General features: G+C 37.2%; 1 protein-coding gene across 3 annotated transcripts in view; it reads right to left on the bottom strand.

The window, feature by feature from the left end:
• LOC105035290 (WD repeat-containing protein ATCSA-1) overlaps positions 1-17492 on the bottom strand; it is a 38508-nt gene extending 21016 nt beyond the window's left edge. Inside the window, exons 1-6 of one of the 3 annotated variants that reach the window (XM_010910810.3) lie at positions 17126-17492; positions 15528-15785; positions 14627-14786; positions 9657-9832; positions 8190-8231; positions 6358-6595 (exon numbers count right to left, since the gene is read on the bottom strand). In XM_010910810.3, coding sequence (XP_010909112.1) covers positions 6358-6595; positions 8190-8231; positions 9657-9832; positions 14627-14786; positions 15528-15785; positions 17126-17275 — 1024 coding nt within the window. In that variant the 5' untranslated portion in view covers positions 17276-17492. The remainder of the gene's footprint in view (positions 1-6357; positions 6596-8189; positions 8232-9656; positions 9833-14626; positions 14787-15527; positions 15786-17125) is intronic. The other 2 variants (XM_010910812.4, XM_010910811.3) reach the window with 2 other exon arrangements.
• Positions 17493-27732: the final 10240 nt, after the last annotated feature.

The following is a 27732-nucleotide window of genomic DNA, read 5'->3' as shown; positions in this document are numbered from 1 at the left end:
AAATATCCCGAGGTAAAGATGGAGTTGGACCCAATAACTGTCAGGTGAGAGACTCAATGACGACTTTACGCTCGCTGGTGAATGATAGGTCGGATTTAACTAAGAAATGTGCCAATAACTGTTAAGTGAGGCCACAGAATTTAGAGATCAAATCGCTACAACATGCTTGAAGAAGCATCTAAACAAAGAGTTGTCCACGCATTGGTGTACGTGTTACCAATAACTGTTAGATGAGGTACTATACATCGATGGGACCGTAGCATCCACTAGAACCATTCCTCGCGTTAGGGTTTCCGTTACTCCATCCGAGTGTAAGAGACTCGAAAAAAATAGTAAGAGCCTTTGTTTTTAAAATCTTTAGAACAAACTTTTACAAGTACAATCATCTAATTAAATCTTTACTCTCTGTGGTTAAATCTGTCAACTTCCAACACTCTAGCTCGAATTCTAGATATCTACCACTTAAACAAAACCAGTTATATATTCTGACTCAAAAACCTAAGAATAGTTTTTAACTTTTTAGAAATTAAGCCATGTTCTTAACCAGATTAACCTAATGTCATCAGCTTATCCGAGCCATAGTCGATGAGCTATGCTTGACAAATGGTTGGATATTGACAATTAGGTTACGTGCTATAAATTGGAGTCCATAATTGATAAACTCCAATATGTGCATAAGGATATGTAGACTGCCAACGACATACTGATTCATCTGCAACAATTGTGAGATGATCAGAATCGCATGGCGCATGAGATGCGTGATGAATAGTTTGTCCATGATCATTGTTTGACAATGATCAAAGACAGTGAAGAGCTTGAGAAGCTCGACCTGACCATGCACAAAGAATTGCTAATGGATTGGATCCTGCAATTTCTGATTCATATGGATAGTTTGTGAAACTATTATATAAATAAACATTATAGTACCTTAACTGAATTGATCAATATATTGATAACTAAAGGAAGCTTGAAAAGTTCAGAAATACATATCTGGAAAGCCTAAAGAAACATAGATACACCTTTGGAAGATATGTCGAGTTGCTCAAATTTGATCTTACGGTTTTCTTTTCTTCCAGTTGAGTATTAGACTCTAGTGTATGTTACGCACTTCAATATAGTGTCTAAGGGAAGAAAGAGGACCAAGGAAAGGTGAAATGATTCTTTTAAGTCGACGATGGCACAAAAATTGCACTATGGCCATGGGCACCTAACCTCGACAATTATCGTTTTGAATTTAGTTCTCTAACATTTGCATGATGATGCATATGTGAACGTATTCGAGCAAATAATGAATGCCATTAATTTTGAGAAATCTAAAAATCAACTAACCTGAAGTATATAGGTGGTTCCTTAGGCTAAGTCATATAAGAAAAGAAATGATTTAATGACTGAAAAAATATGAGCTTTTGGATTCATTGACTGTTGAGTCATATCTAATCTGTGAATCATCTCTTTGAGGATTAATAACCATGCTGTCCTTTGTGGGACAAAGGAATAGGACCGCTGAGATACTTATCCTAGTACACATTTGATGTGTGCGGCATATTTGATGAGTCATACGAGGAAGATTATATCTACTTCATTATCTTTATCGATGATCAATCATGGTATATGTATATGAGATACAAATCTGAAGCCTTTGAAATGTTCAAAGAATTCAGATATTAAGTAGAGAAGCAAATCGAAAAAAAAATCTTAGAGATACTTCGATCAAATCGAAGATGCAATACCAAATAAAAAATTTCACGATTATCTCTAGAAAATGACATAGTTTCATAATGAAATCCTTCTAGTACACCTCAACTCAATGGAATATCTGTGAAGAGGAATGACACTATATTAAATATGGTCCGATCCATTATGAACTTCACTGATTTAACCTTTATTTCTTTAGGAACAAGCTTTAATTTTTGAAATTTAAATTAGATTTCCTCTAAAGTTGGTTCCATCACACCATATGAGATATGATATGGCAGACAAGTTTGAGGATAGGTCTTGAGAGTTTGTTTATGGGATATCCTAAAAGGTTTGAGATGCCACTTACTCTTCCCAGTGGTTCATAATGTGATTGTGACAAATCATATTGTTTTCTTGAAAACAGTGGGAGGATGAACTCAAAGAGAGTCTCTAAAAAATAAGTCATATGATCTGTAGAACTTTTTCATGATGAGCTAGTGCATATAGTACCTCCACCTCGTAGATTTAGTAAGATCTTCCATCCTTCTGAAAAGAACTTGGTATTCTCACAGAGGATTAAGACAGTGTTTCTCAAAAGAGATTGGAAACATAGAGATGATCCTGAAATCTACAATGAGACGATGTTGGACAGTCACCCCAAGAAATGGATGTGTAAATAGCCCTACTGAATGGATATCTTGGGAAGGTATCTATATGCAATGGCCTATGGATTTCACTTCCAGTGATAAAGATCACACTGCAAAAATCCATTTATGGATTTAACCAAAAATCTCGAAGTCAGATTAAGTTGTTTTAATAATGTAATCAAATTGTTTGATTTCATCAAAAACGAAGAGGAATCATGCGTTTACATAAAGATCAGTGGGAGGGTCCCATACTGACATCGGTTATAATGTAGTTGCATATAGAATTTTCATCAAAGATCTAGTACAAACATCCTATATTCTGAGAATGAAGGTTTATAAAAATAGATCTTAAAGAACATTTGATTTTTCACAGATAAGTACATAGAAGAGGTGCTGAAAGGGTTCAGCATAGAAACCTCAAAGAGAGATCCATTATCCTCTAGGACATAGGTGTATGCCATGCTATGTACTCAATTTCGTATATCTTGTTGTGAGAATCACGAGCAGATATTTATCGAATCCAGACTGAGAGCACTGGATTGCTGTGAAAAATATCCCTAAGTACTTGAGAAGCACTAAAAGTTTATTTTTGATCTTTGGAGAAAGGTTAGAGCTAAGAGTGGAAGGATACATTAATGGTAGAATATCTACATTAGTATGTATTCTTGAGTTATGTTGGATCGGTATGTTGGAAGGGTTCTAAGCAACTGATCAATGGAAGCTGAATATGCTGTAGATGTGCAAAATGCATTCTGGTTCCTGTCATAGTTGCGGGACTCGATGTCATGACATCGAATGCCATGACACCGTACTACAAAGATAATGACCCATAGCCCTTACTAAGGAGCAAAAGTCTCACCAGAAATCCAAACACAAAACAGGGATTTACACGATTGCCTTAAGTAGAAATACATAGAGGTACAGAGAGTAGACTCTACATGAAATGTGGTAGGCCCAATTTACTTAGCCACCTAAATACCAAAGTCTGTCTTCAGAAGATGAAGCTCAGGTATATAGCAAATTGGCTTTAGTGCAAATGGGAGTTTGTTAGATGTATACCCTAAAAGCCAATCTTGGCTGATGCATACATTTCTCTAGGACCTGTTTTTGTACTTGTCGGATAATTTTTTATTACCAAACATGTTGTATATGTCCATGATTTGTCCTAAAAATTAACTAAGATAATTTTGTATATTCTCAACATGTTGAGAATTTGAGACACATCATTAGTGATTAATTTCTAAATGCTCTCGATCGGAGGATCGTCACGAAAGACAATGATCAATCTATTTAAGATCGATGCATGGATCACCTTTCTTCTGGACAGATGGATCTTGAGTCTGCAGTATGGAGACACTGGGATGAGAGTGCAGGTGGTTGTTAAAAAACTTGTACTGAGCATGACCAACACGAAAAATCACTTGGATATCTACTCACTCGTCAGTGATTTTCTCGATGTTGCAGTGGTGTGACTGATCCTTTGATCGACGGTATGTTGGATATTCACAGTGAGACTACTTAGTTTGACTGCACATTCTCTTGGTTTCTAGCCATTCGGATCCTTACTGTATATGTTGGCTATTGTAAGTTCAGATTTCGCTGTTTGGAGTAGGATATACCTACATAGAATCTATTGATTTTGATAGAAAAGTAGTCCTATGCGACTCGCAAGACTGAGTTCAGAAAGTTTTTGACCAAAAAGTAAATACTGAAAAAAATTTCCACGAGATTCACAAATGAACTCGAGTCGAGCCAATCTTATATATGACTGACGATGGGATTTAACGAGTTTTTCATAACCTTTGTCAAGTCGAGACTCACAATAAGAGGACTGAATCACACGTTAACTGCACCTACCGATTCATACTTTCATTCTGTTGGGTTGCTACTACACACTGCTAGGTGTCACTGGTGGATTGTGTGACTTATCGGATGTCGTCTTGATGATCGATGACCCTCGAAGGGCAGAGTTGAAATTTTTCAATCCATCAAAAAAAATTTCGATGATATTATGATGGAGATAACAATATATCTCACTATCAGACAGAATGAAACCTATAGGATCACACACAAAAGAGGTTCTTGTCCGATTAGATAGTTGATCGATGATTATGAATCATTGAAGGATAAAATCGTCAATATAATTGATGATATTATGATGAAAAACATAATAGAACCTATGGGGTTACACACAAAAGAGATTCTTGTCCGATCGGATGGCTGATTGATAATTATAAATCATTAAAGGATAAAATTGTCAATATGATTGATGATTAACTTTATGCAAATATTGTAATTAGGTAATTCACTAAGTGTTAGTGAATCATGGGAGGATTAATTAGCAATTAGATTGCTACTTAGCTCAATTAGATTGAGCATTGAGATTCGAATTAGGTCTAATTGAATTGAATTCAGTTTGACTTGGATTGGATTTGATCGAATCAAGCTTAATTGTAAGAAAAATTAATTCTTGATTTGATCAAGATTTGGAGATTGGGTTTCTAATTTGGTTAGGTTCTCTTCTCCCTTTGAGTCCAAACCAGATAAGATTTGGTTTGATACAAAATAGGAAACCTAGAATCCCAAAACCTTGGGACTCCTCCCTTGCGCACGCCCCATATTCTTCACAGTAATGTTTCTCACGGGAAAACATTTTTTGCGTGAAAAATATCAGCGTGAATAAGAGGTGGGCGCAGATAGAAGGGCACAGATAGGATAGGTGGTTTCATGATGAGTCATGATCCCTATCCTTCCTAATATGAATATGATTCAAATCAAAAGGATAAAGCAGGATGTTTCTTGATAAGTCATGATCCTTATCTCCTTATTGTTTTGAATTGGATTCAAATCTAAATAAGGATATAAGAAGGAAACCAATCAGAAATTTTATGGAAACTTTTGGTGACGCCTAACAACCTCTCCCTTTGTGCATTGAGAAAGGAATACAAGTCATGATCTGATTTCTCACGCTATTCCTTATTTCTTGGCGACATTATTTTGGACGTCCAAATTGGTTGGCATGCAAGAAGGTGTGACGCCCCCTCCAAACCCTAATCCGTAGCCCCTCTTATAAAAGGGGTCCAATACTTGGACGCCTCAAGTAAGAAAAATAAGAAAAACCCTAGCCCTCTTTCTTCGTCCTCCCATTCTCCCTAGTTCTCAAAAGAGTCTGTGAGATCTGTGAGAGAACAATCTCAGCCATCAAAGAGAAGTTTTTTGCAAAAGAGCTAGCACCCCGATGAAGACACCTACCTCTGGTCGGAACGAGTCCTCATGTGGATACCTATGGAGATCGGACGCGTGCGCGGCTAAAGAAACTCGTTTAGATCCACAATCATCGGCTGCGGTATAGATCGATCCACGCAAAGATATTGAGATTCGATCTCTATATTTTCTCTTTTATTTTTCAGATTATGTGCACATCATAGATCCAGAAGCTCGGATAGTATCGATTAGATATATTGCATGTGGGGCTAAAGGGGTTTAATCTAGATCTATTTTCTGCTGCGATCAAAAATCATTTTGAAATTCATACATGCAACCTATCTGTTTTCTAACAGTTATATAGTCTATGACCAGAATAAGATGGAAATAATTATGACTTGCATATTTGTAACTCACCAAAATTACCCTCAAGTTGCATATTGTAAATAGAAAAAGCCTCTTTCAAGCTTGCCGTGATACCTTTCAAGACTAAGAATGGGTACATTGGTGCAAGGTCCCTACCATCAGAAGGTAACCAAATGACCATCTTCTAGGCTGTGGTATTTCTTCAGAATATTGTTTAGCAACTGTTATTGTACTTGATTTTAACAAAGGAAGATTGGTCATGATTCTCCAGGAATTCCAAATCTGATGTCAGGTTGAGGAAATACAACTTGACAAAGCCAGGCAATTGACCAACCTTTATTGTTAGCCCTTGATTTTGTGTTAAACTAGCCCTATTTTGAACTCACATTCTATTTCCCAATTGAGTACTGACTTTATTGTCTTTAAGTCATAACAAATTGATGCAAAATTTAATCAAACTAACCTGAGCTTAGAAGATACATGCCATCTCCAGTTGCTCTTAGTCCAGTGACAGCACCATAATGAGCAGTTGCACGATTATGACTCGATGATAAACCAGGATGCAGTCTCTGCACCACAGGCCCTCTTGTTAGATTTTGACTTTTACGATGGGCTCGTAATTGCTTCATTTCATTACCAAGAGGTATCCTTCTCTGAGAAACCATGCTCTTCACTGAAGAAGATTGTCCTGTTACTGAACCCTGTTTTAGGTAAACAGGATTTGAGAAATTGTAAGAAAAATCATTCTCAAACGTTTTAAGCAAACCTGCAATCCTCATATTTACAATGTATCTATTAGGTGATAACACTGCTTGGTTCATAAAATCTCTCACAAAATATAAAACCACATAAATTAATAGACATGAAAAAGAAAAATCTCATAGTAAAGCATAACCAGAGTAAAATCAAGAGGAAAGTAAGAATTAATAAATTAATTATACTAGATATGCAAATAGTGAGTTTGCAAATTCCTTGTGGAGTTTATCAGAAAGCTTATAAAGGTGAAGATTAATTGCATTATTTAGTGACTCTTCTAGCAGAAATATGGAATGTTAATGGAATGGCATGTGGTATGGAAACCAGAGCTTCCTAGACTGTTTTCCCAATCAATTTGTTTTAGCACCAGAATGGTGACAGATGAGCAACCAATGCTTCCATCTGGAGTGGTAAACCATTCGAGTGAATGCTCTACTTGGTTCTTAGTCCTCAAGAAGAGACATATCGGAGAATATTTCCAAGGATAATGACTTATGTAAATTTGGCTTTCTTTTCTGCTGATAAAAAAAGAAAATCTGTTGTTTTACATATGAATAATAAAGTACATGGACTCATGGAGAGTCGGCATTTAACATGGAGAGTCGGCATTTAGGCCCTACTGTACATTGCCCATTGTTGCTTTACTCTAGCATGATAAATAATTCATGATGCCTGGCGGATATATCTAGTCACAAGCAAGCATCCTTTAGAGGCAGTCAACAAGGATCACTTGAGAAATCAAATTAACTGTCCTGTTCCCTGCAGTCCCTATGGATGCTTTCTAATCTTCAAGTTTAGCTACCATCTTTCAAATGAAAAATACTTTGCTTCCCAGGAAAGAAACATTGCCTCATTCAACCTCTAAAAACACTGGAATTCATTTTGAGCCATACTCTGACATGCCATTCTTTTCTTGATCTGCATGCTACATTCCTGCGAGAGCATCTAAATGTATAGGTTCTCTCCCAATTCCTATAATAGATAGCCAAGGTGCCCCCATAGAAGATACAAGGAATATCTCTAAAGCTAGGTTGATTTGGATTTCCATTAAGATTCAATTTAATCCATTCAATCTCAGGTTTTCCTAGGCACAGGTGTGACAAACAATTTAGCTCTATATTCGCAGAAAGAATTTATATATTTTAATTCCAGTTACTTGCAGGGAATCTACAACCCTCTATCCTTCACGTGATGTCCTCCAAAATGGCTTTCAATACTATCAGTTTATGGGTGAATTTCTGCTTAAGCAGCCACATTATGTTCGGTCAAAATGTGCCAAATACACACCCCTCAAGCATTCAACCCCAAGAAAGAAATTTGATTCCATGTTCTAAACTTTATACACAACTCAGTAACCTCATTTACATTGACCCATGTTTAGGTGCTCATGATCTTCCTCTGCAGCATCTTCTGCCTTCAATTTGTATATTGTATCTTGTGCAGAAAAGAGGAATATTAAGCAAGACATTTAACTTTAATATGTAGTAGTAGGGTACTAAAACCTTGTATAATTGCCTGGCAGATGTGAATATTGAGTACCTCACATGAGGTAGTGCAAAGAAGTCCTATGATAGTGGTGTCCTGTTGAAAGCACAAATACAGAAATGAGATATTCTTCCAAAGTAATGCCATATAATGTCAGATTAGCAACATGCAAAGGATGCCCTTCACAGATTGAAGAAGAATTATGCACCATCTAGGTTTTCAAATTTCAACATTGTGAGTTCTACCAGCATTGTAGTGGTCGAAGATGATGCTACTTGGCTCCACTTGGTGGATTTTTCATGCACAATGGGTTGAAGATCTCATATGACATGTAAACATGGAAAGGTAACTGTTACGATATGTTTCAATGCAAATTAAAGATGGATGAAGAACATTCATAGATCTAAACAACTGTGGTGACTTGTTTCTGTAACTGATGAAACTAGAAAATTCACAAAAGAGGACAGAATCAACCATGCTTTTAAGTCTGGACAAAACTTTGACAAATTGGAGGAAAGGAATTGAGGAAATTAAGCTTTCTATTAGCATTAAGCAATTTACTTCCCCTAGTTTCAGTTATCAACTCTCATTAAAATACCTCCAGAATGAAAACAGTGAAAGTCAACACATGATTATCTAAATCACTAGCATGCTATGCACAGCAGAATACACTTATGGATCCACAAGGACAATAAGTGTATTGAACTTTCTCAGTTGCATCAGAAACAAAATGCAGAATAAATTTCACATCAATCTGACTGTGTGTGAATTGTCTCTAAGAGTGACTGCATGACAGGCATGTGGCTAGAAGCAGAGTATACAGCAAGACATAGAATGCAGTTGATCTAAACTGGCACTGATGAGTAACAGTATCCTGCTTATGAAGGTTTGCAGATCATATAACAGCACATCTTCTGGAATCTATTTATTGTAAAGCACAGTCATATGTTGACCAATAGCATCATCATGACATGTCAGATAGAATGATCAAAATTTTTACATGCAATAACATGGTTTCCATGCACCTTGCATTTACCAAATCATTCTTTTAAAGATTGTGTGCTCTTATGTTGTTTGTTATCTAACATATTGAATGAAAATAATGATTAATTAGGAGTTCAACAAGAAATTTTAGAATTAGAGATATATGAAATGAAGCAAAGTAGAAAAATCACAAATTAGCACATAGAAAGAGAACAGATAGCAAAAGAGTTGAAGAAAATCACAAAAATATTAACATAAATATATGAACTCTATACCACTGTCTCCACATATGAATGTTTGCATGAGTTAGCTTCTGAAGACGTAGCTGGGGAAAGTAGAATCTAGTTTAAACTTTGCATTACTCGCTTATGTCTAAGTGATCTCTAAGGATGTGAGTGTTACGTGAAAATGAGCATGGTAAGCAGTATCTACTTTAATGCATATGATTTTGCAGAAGACTCCAATGAATGTACAAGTATCAGCAAAATTATTAAGGAAAGATTGAAACACCCGCCAACCAGTGGAGAGAGAGTGTACCTTCTTTGATGTGCTTTCAGCTAGAGGAGGTCGCCTCCCAAGTTGAGATCGTGATTGATCTAAAACACGGAAACATCCGGCACGTCTGATATCCCAGAAACGTATTGCACCATCGCACCCCCCAGTCACCAAAATCCACTCACTAGAGGTAGACCATTCCAGAGACATAACTCCATCTGACATTATAGACATACAAAGTGATGCAAGTTTGAGAGCAATGATTAGTAACAAAACAACTAAGAATCATAATTATGCGATAACAAAAGGTACATTTTTACTGCTGCTTTTGTCATGATATATACACGAAAGTGTGAAGATGAAATCCATTTTAAATGCAGTTTCATTATGCAGTGACGATCTATAATGGTAAAAATCCCAGAGATTGCTCCAAAGCTCTCACTAAGAAATAAATTTTGGAATAGAATTGGAAACTTTCATACAGAATTACAAATCCCAGCATTGGCGAAAATTTGTTAAAAACACCAACAAGTGACCATTGTTAACTAGATGGTGAATTCTGTGAAAACATCAAGTGAAAGGGAATGATATTATAATATTAAAGCATCTACAAAGTCATATTCAATGCAAGTTCAGATGTCATTATCATCTGTACCTCAATAAACATTCGCAGGCCCATAGAACTAATATAGATATTCCATATGAGCAACAATGGTGTCAGCTATGTAACTTCAAAACCAGAACCACGTACTGCACTAAACAAGATTTACACACAAAAACAGGTGATATTTTACATGTACTTCCTTCATGTTGCTGCCCATATGGGAAATGAGCGTTACAGAGCTGCATCTCTAAATCAGCAATATTATATTAAAAAGTTCAAGGTACAAGTTCCTTTTGAACACAACATGCATGTTGTACTCCATAATGCATAGGTTAAGTTTGTGCTTTCAGAATTGTATTCTGCACACAACATGCATGTGGAAACTGGCAGAAATATAAGTTTTATCTAACCCAAAAAATCACATTTTGTCCTTTCACGAAGATGCATTTATACTCAACAGGTGGAGCTGGCAGAGCTTTTATAGTTTTTACATCTGCCATTTGTATCAACACTTCATGCCCTTCAGGCTTCATATGATCTGCATTTAGAGTAATTTAGTTTAATTAAGATATATTTGAAACGAAAAGTCAGCTTGTACATAGAAAATAAAACAACTAAGGGGCTGTCCAATTTTTGAACTGATAACTATAAATGCATTCACTGATGTTTGATTGTATGATGCTAGAAAGAGATGTATAATAAAATTAATATACCATATAATTTTTATCAGATAATATAAAATTAATATTATAATAATTATGCATTATCATGTACAATAAATATCAGAATTAATATAATATATTATTCAGGTAGTATTATATTACAATATATAACCAGTAATCCAAAAGCATATAATATGATATGATTATATTTAAATTATACATAATCAGTATATTGCATATTATTAATAGATGTCATTTTTATAACAATTATTTGTATTTAACACTATGTATTAATCATATTTTCATAATGACATTTAATGTTATAATATTACTCATATATTATAAGTAATAAAATAGATAACAACCAATATATTGTATCATGATTATAAGAAGTACACAATATAATTCGTTTTTACATAAAATATATTATATATAATTGCTATAATGTTCTATAATAATGAAATTAATGTACTTTTGGATATCACATGCTAAACCTATGATACATAATATCTAATATAACATAAAGCTATTATATACACATGTAAAATTAGAATAAAATATCATATTAGAAGTAAGATAATTCTTTAATAGTTTAATATATGAAATATCTTTTATAATATAGTAATATAAAGTAAAACATAATATAATATCATATTATATACTTTGATTATATAGTTTATAGAATGATATATTTTATCACATAATATTTATTACTAGATGTAAGCAGCTTACATATATTATAATATATTACTCTAATAATTAATTGAGAAGGAGAAAATAGAGAGGAAGGGGGGTGCTAAAGTGAGAGGGAGAGCATGCACATGTGGGAAGATCTGCACCAGGTGGAGGTCACAAGCAAGTGGGCGTGAGAGGTTGAAAGCATACAAGATGGGTGGGACAGAATTTGCAACTTAAGTACCCAAGGAAATGCAGTCATTTTTCACTACAATACCAAATACAGCAAATGGGGCTTATATCACAAACATAATTGCAACTTGCAAATGAGTTGCAGGCAGGCAGGCAAGTAGCTGCAAGGGCTGCCTATAACTGCAATTGAAGGAATTGCATTTGCGAACAGCCTAATCGCATGGAACTAAACAGCCCCTTAGCTACGCTTTACCATCTTGAAGATTTTGAGTTTAGAGAAGATTAGAATTTAGGGATGAGAAGAAAAACAACAAGACATGTAAAGATAGCTAGTGTTGGGTAGCAAATTCACCAAGCCATTAGCACCTAATGGATGAAATAGCAATCTTCTCAAAAGACACGAGCACCACTTTCAAGTTTCAACTCCTAGAAGCATAATGCCAAAATCCTAAACATTATTAGATATGGAATAGCTCAAGTCTTGGAAGAAATTTGACTACCATCAAATTGCTTGGTAAAGCTAGCATATTCCCATTTACATGACCATGAACTTGGCATTCTATTTCATTAAAGACCAGTTTGGTTCAGCGGACAAGAATAGGGAGAAGTGTGGTCAACAAGAAAATGAAGGAATCTCTCATCTGATTGGAGTTTTCAAAGGAGAGAGATTGGAAAGTAGCATTTTCATGAGAATAAACCTTCCATATTTCCTAAGAAAGAAAAACCCATGTTGGACATGGGTTTTTGTCTTTCCCACAGGAAGAAAATTGAGATCCTTTTTCTCTCAAAAGTGCCCTTGAAGCCATGAATAGAATGGGATAAACTTTTTTTTCTTTTATTAAGGGTATAATAGATATTTTACCAACTTTTTTAGAAAAGTAGATGCTCAACCAAACATAAAGCACTCTAGAATGTGCCACTTTTCATGGTCAACCAAACATGCCAAAACCATTTTGCATCATATTTTCAGAAATCAACTTCTAAAAAAAAACATTCCAATAAGAAAAAATTCTTCCCGTGAACCAAACAAGCTCTAAGAACTAGAAACTTGATCTTCCATATGAGTATTTCTAATTCTAAATTTATTTACGGGAAAAAAAAATTCCCTCACTGAAATGTTTTTCTGGGAAACTGATTACCAGGAATATGATGCATAGAAAAGTGGTTCTAGCATGTTGGGTTCATCATGGAAAAGTGGCATATTGCATAGTGCTTTATGTTTTAGTTGAGCATCCACTTTCCTGAAAAAGCTATGTAAAATACTTATTATATCCTTAATAAAGAAAAGACCTGATCCCACTCTATTCATGGCTTTACGACACTTTTAAAAGAAAAAGGATCTGAATTCTCTTCCCATGGGAAAGCCAAAAACTCATATCCCACTTAGATTTCTTTTCCATAAAACATGGAAAGTTTATTCCTATGAAAATACCACTTTCCAATCTCTCTTCTTTGAAAACTCCAACCAAAGAAGAGAGGTTCCTTCCTTCTTCCATTGACCGTACTTCTCCCCTCCTATTCCCATCAACCAAATACAATCCTAAGTCATTTGACAGTGAGTCTTGGCACAACAACAAGATTGCTTCATCGTGACCTAAAGATCTCAGGTTCGAAACATGAAAATAGCCTCTTCATATGCAGAGGTAAGGCTACATACATCCAACTCTCCCCTGACTCAGCAATACAAGGAACCTCATGCAATTATTCATTTGTTTTTCAGGCATTAAATTGAAATTAAATTGTAAGGGCATACATAACCATACCTCTAATACAAGCCAACGCCACAAGGTGTTGAACTTAGGTTGAAACTAAAAACTCAAAAGAGGAAGGATATGCCAACATGACCGATTATGGTGACATAGAAATCCAACTACAACACATATAATGCAAGGTATTAGAATAGACAGACAGTAGTTGGAAAACAAGCAAGATGGGTCACTCTCTTCCAAGGCCAAAATCACCACCTTGGCTGGCCACTCCAAGGATATAGCTCTCATGATGCTCACTCGCAAGCCCTAAGAATCCACCAAAAGGGAGGAGAAAGAGAATAGAGAAAAGACACAAATAATTCCCACAAGATAATTCTCACTAATCAATAACTTAAGTATTTTGAGTGTGATCATAACAGGAGCCCTAATGGGAGTATTTATAAGTAGTACAAGGGGACCTTTTTCTTCCGCATTCCAATGTAAGATTCCAAATTCTATTCTAATTCTTAATGATTTTCCTAATAACATCAAAAGTTCTCAAAAGAAAATTCACAAAAAATCAAAACTCTCCAAAATTAACTAACATCTAACTTACCAAGCTCGAACAAAACTTAGCTTGGGTTCTGAGACCCATGCATATGGGACCCATGACCCATGCGGCAGAACGTGTGTCCTAGGCACTCAAACATCACAAGCTCCACTGGTTCAAAGGACAATTCACTTAGATGGAAGATAGGCATATTGAGCAACCTCATATCTTGTAAATAGCAAATGCAAATTCATGTTAATATAGACCCAGTGCTTTAAGCTCACATATGCATAATAGGATTGCTAAGCATGGAAAAATCCACATGTTCGCTTTAAGAAGTGTTGTATACAAACAGCAAACTCCATGATTATTCATCTTATCAATCAACTAGGTAAGGCATTTCAATCAAAATTCTTCAGAGTTTAGCAAGGGAAACATGAAACTAAATTAAGGGTTCTATGTAGAACAGGAAATTTAGCAATTGTAACCTTATTCTCTATTTATTTAAAATAAATAAAATATCACCAAAAAGTTCCATGCTTTACACCTAAGACAAAGCACAAATGAACAAACATACTCTAACATGCGGGAGTGCATTAGAATACAAGCAATACTACAATTCCATGTTAAAAGAATCTCACCACGATGACCAGATAATGTATGAGTGAATGCTCCAGAAGCAATATCACACAAACGAACTTGTACATCTGTGCTACCAGCAGCAATAAGCATATGTGTCGTCGCTATTGATGACATTGCTGTGCGGTAAACCTTTCCAGGCATTTTGAAATCCATGACAACCTGCAATACTCAACTTACGTGGGACAAAAATATCTCAAGTGTACATGGAATGAAAGATATAGCTCTCTTCTAGAAAAGAGGTGATATCTATCGCTATTAATTCCAAAATAAATAATGAAGCATCCAAATTGAAAATCTACACTTAATCATGATTTTTATATCATTGAAGTATATAGAAACAAAAGTCACATATTTTGGTGGTCTCTAACCTATGAATCATGGCAAAATGGATCCTACCATGCCAATGTGCAAAGTATATTCTAAAGCATTTAATTGAGAATCTAGTTTATTGATCCTGATCAACGTATATTGAAATATACATAGATTGAAAATCAATAGATGTTAATGCTTTGAGAATATACTTTATTGATCATGATCAAAATATGTTAAAACATGTATAGATTGAAAAACAATAGATTATAATGCTTAGATAGCCTCACATCATTTAAATTGTTCATTTTTCACCCACTTGATGCACACGTGCCATCAAAGCATGTGATTTTTGGTTCCTAGGCATTTTTAGTGGTATAGATTATGGTCAATAGTATGGATCTTAAATTTTGATACCACATTACTAATTTTGGAATTGAGTGGAGCAAATACCTTCTCCTCTCAAGATGAGCACAGGCCATCTCATGTGTGTGTGTATGTGTATAATGTATACATTAGTTATGCTTATGCATGCAAAAGTATATATGCATCCATACATATGGGATAAGTTAACAATAAAGAAAAACCCACCTGAGTTGTATTTGTATCCCAGACTTTAATATAATGATCAAAGGAACCTGTGATAAACAGCCCTGTGTCCACTGGATACCATATAGCGGTAGATATGGCATATCTATGCCCATGGTTGTGTTGCTTGTCAACAACAAAAAGACTCTTGTGCTTCGCAATCAAGCCTCTCTCATAATCAGTAGCATGTTGGATATCATAGACAGCAGCTGATCCATCCGATGATCCAGATAGCAGATATCGTGCCTCTGTCAAATCAACCTGACCATGTTGTCAGATACATGAACCCTAAACTATAACAAAACCTTATTAACTTACAAAGACAGAATCTATGAATTTTATGGGAATAACATACATTACAGTGCCTAGATAACTTTTAAGAGTTATAGTAGCATACATGTGACAACTGAATTTACCTATGTACACAGTGTAAAACATACCTGCCCATGATACTAAATCACCCTTATGGTAGATAAAAAACCTCATGTAGAAGATGCCCATGAAAAGAAAAGCTTAAGCCCCACCACCCAGATACTACATTAGAGACTGCTTATACCTTTTGCAGTTTATTTTGCATTTAGCTTGGATTCCCATTGCTTGGTATCCTAGCAAGCGTAGGAATCCAGAGTGGGCACATTTGATGTGCTTCCAGAAGTTGCTATTGAAGCCCAAGCATACCTCTGGTGCTGGCAGAGTTGGAGTTCATGCTTAGGGCAATGACAGCCCAAGGATTAGAGGGTCAAAGTATCCTGGAATGTATATTTCACTCCAGCAACAACAAGAAAAAGACTTGAAAATCCAACCTAACATCCCAGAATGAACAACATAAAATGGAACCTCCCTCAATCATGTGCTTCCTCCCGGACATAACTGTACATGAAAAATAACAAAAATAAATAAATAAAATAAAATACAACAATAAAGATTGTCTTCATTCTTATTTGTGGAGAAACTGTAGTAGTCAAGGGTCAATAAGGTCCTCCACGCCACCACAATGATTTGTTAAACACCTTAACTGTATGGACTAGATTGATGATGAGATAAAATTTATTTTATTACAAGCTCATTTAAACGTAAGAAGGAAACCATCCATTAAGTGAACTTCAATGAAGAATTAGGTTTGATATAGTCTCATTTTCATGGTAGAACAGGAAATATTCTCCATCCACATTCGACCCTCTCTCTACAAGACTATTAAAGGATAAAACCTGGCATTGATGGACAAACAAAAAAGAAACATAAACTTTTGCTGGCACTGTTTTCTTGACACCCTCTTCACCCAAGCACAAAAATCTCTTCTGCTTACCAACCTCGAGATCGTTATCCTACAGAACCCTCATGGGCATAAACCAATCCATGAAAATCCTTGATGCTTTTACCACATCAAGAAGAATCTATCTAACCGAGTCAAACCCATTAGGGCTCCTGATTATCCTGTCCAAATAGTCCTCAAACAGACTATAGCGTACAAAATCCTGGGAAACTAATACGAAACCTAATGCTCAAAACATAAAATTCTACTCACCCTAGTCTTAGGTCTCTAAAAAACCCAATAAAACTTCAAAGAGATCCGTCTGTAACTGAGACAAATGGAGAGAGACCTGGAGAGAATTGATGGCGCCGTTGTGGGGACTGACGATCTCTTTGTGGTTGGAGAGATCGAGCGAAGCGACGCGATGGGAACGGATACGGGTGGCGAATGAAGAGGGGAGAAGGAAGCCCGCTTCCCTGTCCTTGACCGCCTTCCACATCTCCTCCCTCGCATCTTCTTCGGCGATCTCGCCGCCGGTACTCAGGACAACGGACGGATGGACGGACGGATGGACGGCTGATGATCGGATTCCCTTCCCTGCCCTTGCCTTTTCCGAGTGGAGTGGATCGGTCCGAAGGAATGCGAAAAGGTTACTCCTTTTTTTATTTCTTTTTGTGGCAGCGTCTTCAGAGTAAACTCGGGCCGGCTGACACAGGCTTTCGTTCTGATACCGAGTACTCGAACCTGTATCCTTCCGATGATGGTATCTATTACTCTCAAGAAACCGTCTGATCTCTCGCAATGCTCATAGGATTAGCGGGAATTGCCAAGCGTACGAATTAAGGGATACCATTTATTTAGTAAAAAAATTTTAAAATAAAACCATCTATTAATCTTTCCCTCAAAAATTTCGTATATAAATATTTAAAAAAAATTAAGAAGCCCTAAAATCCAAATACTTTCCTACTCTATGCCGCATAAATTAAAAAGATATTTATTTAAAATAAAAAATAAAAATTAAATTAAAAAATTAAAAATTTTTAAAAAAAATTACACATACATTCCTCTCAAATTTACCTCAATTCACTTATATCCTCTTAAGTTTAAAATATCTCAATTAGACCCTCTAAATTATCGAAGTATATCAACGTATTCCTTTCGTTCATCTCTGTTAACAGAATACTATCACATGACCCTTACATGATGTCCTACTTTTCGAAATGGCAAAATTACCCTTTGGTGAAAAGTAGTCTTCCTCTTTTGGCCGGTCCTCTTCTTTTTTGTTTCATCTCTTTCCTCTTTTCTCCTCAATTCTCTCTTCTCCATCCCCCCGATTAATAGTAATCATACTAATACTTATAATAATCCATCGATGGAGCCATTGGAGGAGGGGGTGGAGGAGTACAGCTAGAGAGAGGTGGTGCTACCGTTGCTGATTCCAATGGTGCCAGAACTGGAGCTTAAGAGGGAGACCGACAAACATCAGTGAGGGAGGGACCTCCTCGTCGCCATTGACCATGGCTCCAACAGTAAGCATGCCTTTGATTGGGCCATCATCCACCTTTGCCGCCTTGCTGATATCCTTCACCTCATCCATACCGTCTCTAGTAAGTATTATGCCCAAATGGACCATAATATGCAGACGCCGGAAAGGCGATATGCAGAGAAGCAGAGAGCTTTGAGCCGACACCCGTCATCATGGGCACCCATGGCCACAGGATCCTCCAGAGATATGAGAAATATCTATTAATTATCAAAGATCGACCCTTGTTGTTGTATTGACATTTCCTAGTTATTATTCGTAAATGCACGCCATTAAGCATTCTTGATCTATAATTACAGCGTGTTGCAAGGTAGCGTCAGCAAATACTACTTTCATAATTGCAAAGCAGCACTAGCCATCATCATCCCAAGCAAAGGTATTATTGATTTAGAAATCCTCTAAAAAAACTAAAATTTAATCCTTCCAATCATGTCTTCATCTTTTGATTACAGACGCATAGATAGGGAAGCTTATTCTTCACTTCTACTTAAATATTCAGCATTCTGTTGATAGCTTCTAAAAGGTATGATACAAATGCAACTGTAAAACAGCCACAAAATAAGGTTACAAACTAAAATTTGCAATATAAATCCATCAAAATCTTTCTTCTTTGACCTAAATTTAGGTAAGAGACTCCATCTCTCTCATGTATTTTTCTTTGTAAGTGAATTGAGTTGTGGATTTTATCAAGTGTCAATGTAGAAAACCTATGTAAATTCAACTAGATTGGTTTGCTTATCGATCTTATGTCTTGTCTAACAATTTCTGCACATGTTACTGTCATTCTGGATATTTGATCATATTGGTATCACATCCTAATTTCTGGATTTTTATAGGAATGATAAGTTTTAAGAGCTTCGAGAATTGACATAGTTTGGATTTTGATTTCATTTTTAGAAGAAAGAAGAAATTGAAAGATCTAAAGACAATATTTGTTGCTAACGAAACAAAGAGAAAAGCCTTTGGAAGAAATCATGAAGGCTGCAGGAAGCTTCAGATTTTTGGACCTAGTAAAATGCCTTCATTAACTTCTTTTGATGGTGAAAAAAGTGGAGAAGATCAAGATAGAGAACTGCAAATTAATTCAGTTGCTGAAGGAAAATCGCAGGGATTTCATTCATGCATTTTTAAATTTTGCAGTAGAATAATTTTAGATTAAATGTTTTAATCTACAATATAATCATATGATCTAATCATAAAATACCTTATATAAGGATCTATGACATATATATGTGCATGTAAAAAAATCTGAACAATAAAATTTGTATGATGTGCATGAAAATAAGAAAAGCAGTAGATGTAATCTACAATAACCAAGGATCCGAATTCAATACCTGAGTATGGATAGTCGAACGTCACGATTATGAATGTAGATCTAGAGATCCTCACTGGTTGCTCACAGTCACATAGTGTGTCTGACCTCTATGAAATATCCACACAAAGCTTTGGCTCCGATCTGCTGTCTTTGAGAGTATTGGCTCACAAAAACTACTTCTGATGGCTGATCTGATTGGATCTTCTTCTTCAATCACCTTAGACTCTTTCAAGGTTAAAGATGGATTGATAGAGGTTGCTAAAATATAGAGAAAAGGTAGAGAATCTCTTAAATTTGATCTGAAACTCTCTCTCCAAAACTACTCAGCGCCAAGGCTGAACTCTCACTAAAGAAGAGATTGTTCTCTTCTAATCACATGCCAAAAAAAAATTGCCCACCCCAAATCCACATGCCCAAGACCCCTGGTTCGGCCCCTCCCTTCTTGCTCTGATTCTTGGTGGAAGAAATCTAAGATGCAATGCACAAAAATGATTCCTTTTATCGTTGCCGATCAAAGGTGTTAGGATAGGATAAGTGCCTGTTCAAAGTTTGAATTCAAATCTCATTTGAACTCAAACCAAACTATCTGAAGGAAAAACCGTCTTTTTCTTGTGTAGGATCTTCCAGATTTCATCAAATCTGGGGCTGAATAAATTTTAAATTTTTATCCTACGCTATTTCAGATCTAATGTCTATTAGATCTAATTTTATTATCTGATATTTTAATTTTAAAATTAAATCTAAAAATTTGAGAAACATAAACATACCTCAAGGGTAATCTAATTACCCTGTAGATGATCGCAGCACTACCTGAGGTTCTGTTGTAGCCACGCAAGTGCTTGGCCTCTATCAGTATCCACTCAGGTAGGATCTGGAACATCTTCTCCTTGTGATTCTACGCTCTAAAAATCAGATCTAAATCTGATTAGGAATATCTTCAAAAGTCTTCCTGAAATTGCAGCAGCAGCCTGTCGAAGAAGTCCTGCAGCCTTCTATTCCAGGCGTCACCACGCCTTGCACCTATGCCAGATGAACGTCCAACTTCTTGGACGTGAAGAGGGGAGAAAGGAGAGAAGGGAGGATGTGGAGAAGAGGGGAGGGGGCGGCAGCCAATGGGTTTTTTGCATAAAACAAGTTCTGCCCCGAAACCCTAGGTGCAGCAGGGTTTATATAGACCCTGTATGCTGCGCAGTGCCACATCATTTGACCAATCAAAAAATTTTAAAAAATTCTGAAAAAATTTTGATTGGTAGAGTGATGTTATCTGATCACATTAGATAAGAATCCCCATGCTCTCTCCTATGTTGGCGCCAACAATGGATAGGCTCAAATAAGGTGGCACCAAAGAGTCCAAGTTTATCAGGACTCTTTGGTTCTTATCCATTTGGGGCGCCCACTTAAATCCAATTGGACTCATGCCATAATCTGATTATGGCACCCATTTGATTAGATTTAGGTATGTGGATACTCCACAAAAATCCTCCAATAAGTCCTCTTCAGTTTAAGATCCATATGTCAACTTTTGACAGATGTCCTAAAATAAAATTGGCAGGTACTAGAAATTAGCAGGTGTTGTCTTAAATTCATCTCATGAATTAAGACAAGCCTTTTTTAAGCTGGACAAGCTTCATTTAAACTGAGAGAAACCTTCTCAAGGTTCTCTGGATGAGCCAGATCACATTTGGCTCATTAGAGACAGAAAAGATTACACGAGGAGAAAGTTAAGCTCAATCGAGTGCTAGCACGATTTCTTTGAACCTAATTGGATCTTATCCAAATCAATTGGACTAGCCAATTGATGACATCCAGACTCTAACCCTTGTTTGTGTGACCCAGTTAGGTTCAATTCTGTATGGTAATGAGACATGTCGTGATCTCATCATCGACATCATCGAAACTCCTTTCGATGGATCAGAACTCTTCTGATTCAGACAATTAGAATGATCGATCATCAAAATCATTCTAATTGCTCCCAAAATCCATCAGTGACACCTAGCAGTATATGGTGACAATCCATCAGAACTGAAGACGAACCTCTCGATGCAGCTACCTATGTGATTGAGTTCCTCCATCATGAGTCCCGACTGAATTAGGATTAAGGTGAACTCGTCAAATCCAACATCAGTCATATGAATCAATCGATCGATCCGAGTCCGATGTGAAACCCCAATGAAAAACTCTTTTCCATTATTTCACTCTGCCATGGCCATGGGCTTAAGGACTTGATCTTTCGATCACCATAAGACTACTCCTCTCATCTACCGAGGTTGATAGATCCCATCTTGATGCGATCTGGTTCCTACACTGAATATACTACAGCCAACATACACCTCAGGGTTCCGAATGGCTAGAAGATTGAGTTATGGTGTAGTCAAACTATAACACACTCAAGGTGAACCGACGATGCACCTCAGGTCAAAGAACTAGACACATAACTGCAGCATCGAGCTAGTCATCGATGAGAAGGTAGATTTTCTTATGACTGCTCGAGGTGGTCACGCTCAGTACTCTCATTCTCAATGAATACCTGTACTCTCGCTCCGGTGTCTCCACACCGTAGACTCAAGACTCATCTACTCTAAGGAAGCGATCGTACACTAACCTTCCGGATCGATCACCATCCTCGTGATGATCCTATGGTTAGGAGTAGTTTATGAGTTAGTTATGTAAATTCATGCCTTAAATTTTCAACTTTTGAAAATATGAATTAACATTCCTACTAACTCAAAGGATGTATCACAGACACAATGTACACAATGTGATAGAAGAATAACCATTTTATTCATTTATAGTCAAAATTATAATTTTGCCCTTAGATTTATACAGGAATGTGTCAGCCGATCTGGCATTTAGGGCACACATCTAACAAACTCCCATTTGACCTAATGCCAATTGGCACATATCTAAGTCCCATCTTCTCAAGGTGGACTTCGATATTCTGTTGGCCCAATGGCTTAGTCAGTGGGTCTGCCATATTGTCTGTGGAGTCGACTCTCTTGATCTTGACATAACCCTTTTCGAGGTAATCACGGATCAGATGGAATCATCGCTCGATGTGCTTGGACTTCTGGTGAGATCTTGGCTCCTTAACTAGGGCTATGGCACCATTATTGTCGCAGTAAAGAGGGATGTCATCCGATGACATCACTCCAAGCTCTGCGGCAAATTTCTTATACCAGAATGCCTCCTTTGCAGCTTTCGATGCAGCAATGTACTCTGCCTCCATGGTGGAATCTGCAATCACCATTTGCTTGGAACTCTTCTAGCTAACTGCACCACCATTACAAATGAACAGACTTCCAGATGTCGACTTTCGATCATCTATATCAGACATAAAGTCTGAGTCTGTATATCCCTGAATCTGGAGTTCTCCATTCCCAAAGACTAGAAACATATCCTTAGTCCTTCTCAAGTACTTAAGGATACATTTCACAGAAGTCCCGTACTCTTCGTCTGGATTCGACTGATATCTACTTGTGACACTCACAGCATGGGCTATATCAGGTCGTGTACATAGCACGATACACATGAGGCTCCCTATTGTCGAAGCATAAGGGATCTTGCTCATACGTTCAATCTCCTCAGGTGTGCTAGGGCACATCTTCTTGGAGAGATAAATGACATGTCTAAAAGGCAATAAACCTCTTTTGGAGTTTTCCATGCTAAACCTCTTTAGCACCTCCTCTATGTACATCTTCTGTGAAAGTCCCAGCATCCTATTTGGTCTATCTCTATAGACCTTAATACCCAGTATAAAGGATGCCTCTCCTAGATCTTTCCTAGAGAACTCCTTAGACAACATATTTTGACTGAGGTCAACATGGGAATATCATTCCCAATTAAGAAGATGTCATCCACGTACAATACGAGGAAGATAATTGCACTCCCACTGACCTTTTTGAACACACATGGTTCCTCCTCGTTCTTGATGAAACCAAATATTTTGATCACATCATTGAAATGAGTATTCCAACTCCAAGATGCTTGCTTAAGTCCATAAATGGACTTTTGCAGCTTGCAGACCTTGTGATCAACATCACTGGATGTGAATCCAAGTGGCTATTCCATATAGATATCTTTCTCAAGATGTCCATTTAAGAACGCCGTTTTCACATCCATCTACCATATTTCATAATCGAAATTGGCTGCAACAGCAAGCAATGTGCGGATGGATTTTAGCATGGCTACGGACGAGAAGGTATCCTGATAGTCAATGCCTTCGCGCTGACTATAACCTTTCGCTACGAGCCTAACCTTGAATGTCTCCACATTCCCATCTGCACCTATCTTTCTCTTGAAGATCCATTTACACCCAATAGGTACAATATCTTTAGGTGGATCTACCAAGGTCCAGACTTGATTTGAGTGCATCCAGTCAATTTCTGATCTCATTGCCTCTAACCATTTCTTGGAATCGATATCTGATATCGTCTCGTCATAGGTCTTGGGATCATCACCATGAACCCTATTTCTCGTAAGGAATATTTTCTCTACATCCTCTTGTATGGTACCTAGGTACCTTTCAAGAGGACGGAAAATCCTAGTCGATCTCCGAGGTGGAAGAGGTTGTGTTAGAACTGGTTCTAATTGATTGGGTTCCTCAGATTTTTTAGCTCGTTGCTCTTGGGAGACATTCTCCTTGAGCTTAATTATTCTTCCGATGCCACCATCTTGAATAAACTATTTTTCAAGAAAAATAGCATTTTGACTCACAATCATATTGTGGTCTTCTGAAATATAAAAATAGTATCCTAATGACTCTTTAGGATATCCTATGAATCGAGCTCTAAAAGACCTGAACTCTAACTTGTCCATCTGCTGTCTCTTGACATGAGCCGGACAACTCCAAATTCTGAGATGATTCAGACTTGGCTTCTTACCATGCTATATCTCATACGGTGTGGTAGGAACGATTTTAGAGGGAACCCTATTCAATACATAAATTGCTGTCATGAGACAATGTCTCCAAAAAAATTCTGGGAGGTCTGTGAAGCTCATCATGGATCGGACCATATCTAATAGGGTCCGATTTCTCCGTTCTGAAATCTCATTGAGTTGAGGCATTCTAGGTGGAGTCCATTGAGAGACTATGCCATTGTCCTTAAGATAGTCTAGAAATTTTCGACTAAGGTATTCACCTCCTCGATCTGATCGAAGAACCTTAATGGGCTTTCTTGTTTGTTTTTCTACCTCATGTCTGAATTCTTTGAACTTTTCAAAGGCTTCAGGCTTGTGTTTCATTAGAAACACATACCCGTACCTAGACATATCATCGGTAAAGGTAATAAAGTAGACAAAATTGCCTCTAGCCGGCACATCAAATGGGCCGCACACATCCGTATGTACTAAGGCAAGTAGGTCTGTGGCCCTTTCCCCATGTCCCACAAAAGGGAGCTTGGTCATTTTGCCTTGAAGGCATGATTCACAAACTGAAAATGACTCGGAAGTCAACGGACTCAGTAGCCCGGATTTCTCCAATTTGTTAACCCTATCTTCCGCTATATGACCTAGCCTTAGGTGCCACAGATACTTATCATTTAGACTATCTCTAGGCCTTTTAATTCCTATGGTATTCACATTTTGCTCAATATTAAAAATAGATACATCAACATGTAACTGATAGAGACCATTAATAACAAAACTATTTGCAACTTTATTATTTTCATAAAAAATGTTACAATAGTCCTTATGAAAGCTAATCACATAGCCTTCTTGTGCTAAACATGAAACAGAAATCAAATTTCTACTTGTTGCAGGCACATAATAACAGTCTCTTAAAACTAAATCTAATCCTAATGGTAATCGCAGAGGGTAGGTTCCCACGGCCACGGCAGCAGCTCTTGCTCCGTTTTTGATGCGTAGGATCATCTCCCCATCCTTTAGCCTCCTGCTCTCCTCAAGACCCTGCATAGAAGTGCACAAATGAGCACTAAAACTAGAGTCAAGTACCCAACTAGATGCAAAAGAAATCGTAAGGTTAGATTCGATAATGAGCATACCTCCAGAAGGACCATCCTTCTTGTTCTTCAGGGTGGCCAGGTATTGAGGACAGTTTTGCTTCCTCTTCTTTCCATCCACCTTCTGCTTCTTCGCAGACTTCTTTTTCTTTTCAAAAGACTTTCTCTTGGAAGAAGTCTGCTCCACAGTAAGAACTAAGCCTTTTGAACCTTTCATTGAAAGCTCAGTCGTAACCAGCATATTCATTAACTCGGCCAAGGTACATTGCATCTTATGCATATGAAAGTTCATGATGAACTGACCATATGCATCGGACAAGGACTGAAGGATCACATCAATCTGAAAATCCTTGTCTAAGATGATACCGAGCTTCTTAAACTCCTCAAGATCCTTGATCATTGTCAAACAATGATCTTGGACTAACTGCCCATCACGCATCTTGGCCTTAAAAAGTCTTTGACAGACTTGATACTTGGCTGCGCGACTCTGTTCACCAAACAACTCTTGTAGGTGAGCCAACATTTGGTGGGTAGTCAAAATATTTTCTTGTTGACGTTGCAAATCATCAGACATTGCACCCAACATGTAGTACCTGGCTTTGTTATCATCGTCCGTCCACTTTTCCAGAGACGCTCTCTGTTCAGCAGTCGGACGTGCTGGCATGGCAAGTGGGTCCTGGTCCAAGACATGAGTTAATTTTTTGAAATCTAGAATAATTCTGTAATTTCTCAACCAATCTTTAAAATTTGGTCCAGTCAGTCTATGAGTGTCTAAAATTTTGATCAGGAGGTTTGAGGCAGACATGTTTCCTGTAAAGAGTCGAAAGTTTCTAGTTAGATTTTATAATCAGACTCAACCAATTTGTTTAGGGTTTTCATTTTTAAACAAATTAGGCTCCCACTATTTTCTCAGATCCCTACACTCCCTTGGTAGAGATATGAAAATCTTCGTGATTAGTGATTTCTAGTGGGTGGTGCGGTCTTACCGACTGGCTCATCACCTCACCTAACAGTTATTGGTGATGGGTCAACCGATGAGTGGACAACTCTTGTCCAATAATTCTTTAATCATGGTGCACCCAAAACTTGATCTCTAATTCATGAAGCTCACCGTATCCGGGATATTGCTCCAATCCTTAGTTAAGCCAAACCCACCATTTGCACAAACTAGATTCCTGATTGGGTCCCTCATCGTATCTGGAATATTAAGCCCAACCCATCCTCTAATCCATAGCATCCAATGCCTAATGGACATGGTTGCATCTTTCCGGTGCAACTGAGCCACTGTAACCAGTCGAGAACAATCAACCCCGAGAAGGGCCTGCACATCCACAATAGTAGAAGACCTAGACTTAATATTTTCTTAGGGAGATTTGATTTAGGTCTCTTTAAACTTGACTTGATATAGTCATAACAATTATGACTAACCTAGTGGCATGGGTTAGCTCGAATTGTTAGCCACCTCAAATCAGAACTGGATCGACATATATGACCAGGTAAGTGAGATCGGTGGAAGGGATATGACATTAACTCGACAAGAACGCATTCGAGTCGAGTAGCTCCCAATTAAAAACCAATCTGTCGCATCTGCCGAACTTACCTTAGACACCAAATTGTCGAACTAGAACTAATTGGGCTAACCTACAATCCAGACTCTAACCTCTGAGCCAAATTAGGTCTTAACATGATCGAGTCACATCTAAATATGATTCGACCTTGATCCAGACTTAATCCTATTAGGCTGGTCAATTATTAGCTTTCATGATCCCACCTAATCAACTCTTGATTCGGTTTGATCAATCGCTAGACCGATTGAGTTACCCAAGCCCGAACCTAATTTTATGAAAATATCTTAGATCTGAAATTCTCAATTTTAGATCTAATTTAATTTCATAAACTTAATACATTAATTAAGTTTGGGTTCATAAACAAAGCATGTATAATAAATCCTAGGGTTTCAGGATCTAGGGTTTTGCAGAAAAGTAAGTTTTGATTTCTGATTAAGGATGAACGTGCGGCACCCCTACACGTCATATGAATGCCCCATTGAATGAGAGGAGAGGACCTTTAAACCCTACTTCATTCTTATGACCGGACGGCCATGAGGAACACCTTAACCAGAAATATAAATTTAACTACAA

This window comes from Elaeis guineensis, chromosome 3 (genome assembly GCF_000442705.2).
Source record: "Elaeis guineensis isolate ETL-2024a chromosome 3, EG11, whole genome shotgun sequence".
Taxonomy (NCBI): Eukaryota; Viridiplantae; Streptophyta; class Magnoliopsida; order Arecales; family Arecaceae; genus Elaeis; species Elaeis guineensis.
This window is presented reverse-complemented; position numbering and strand designations above follow the sequence as displayed.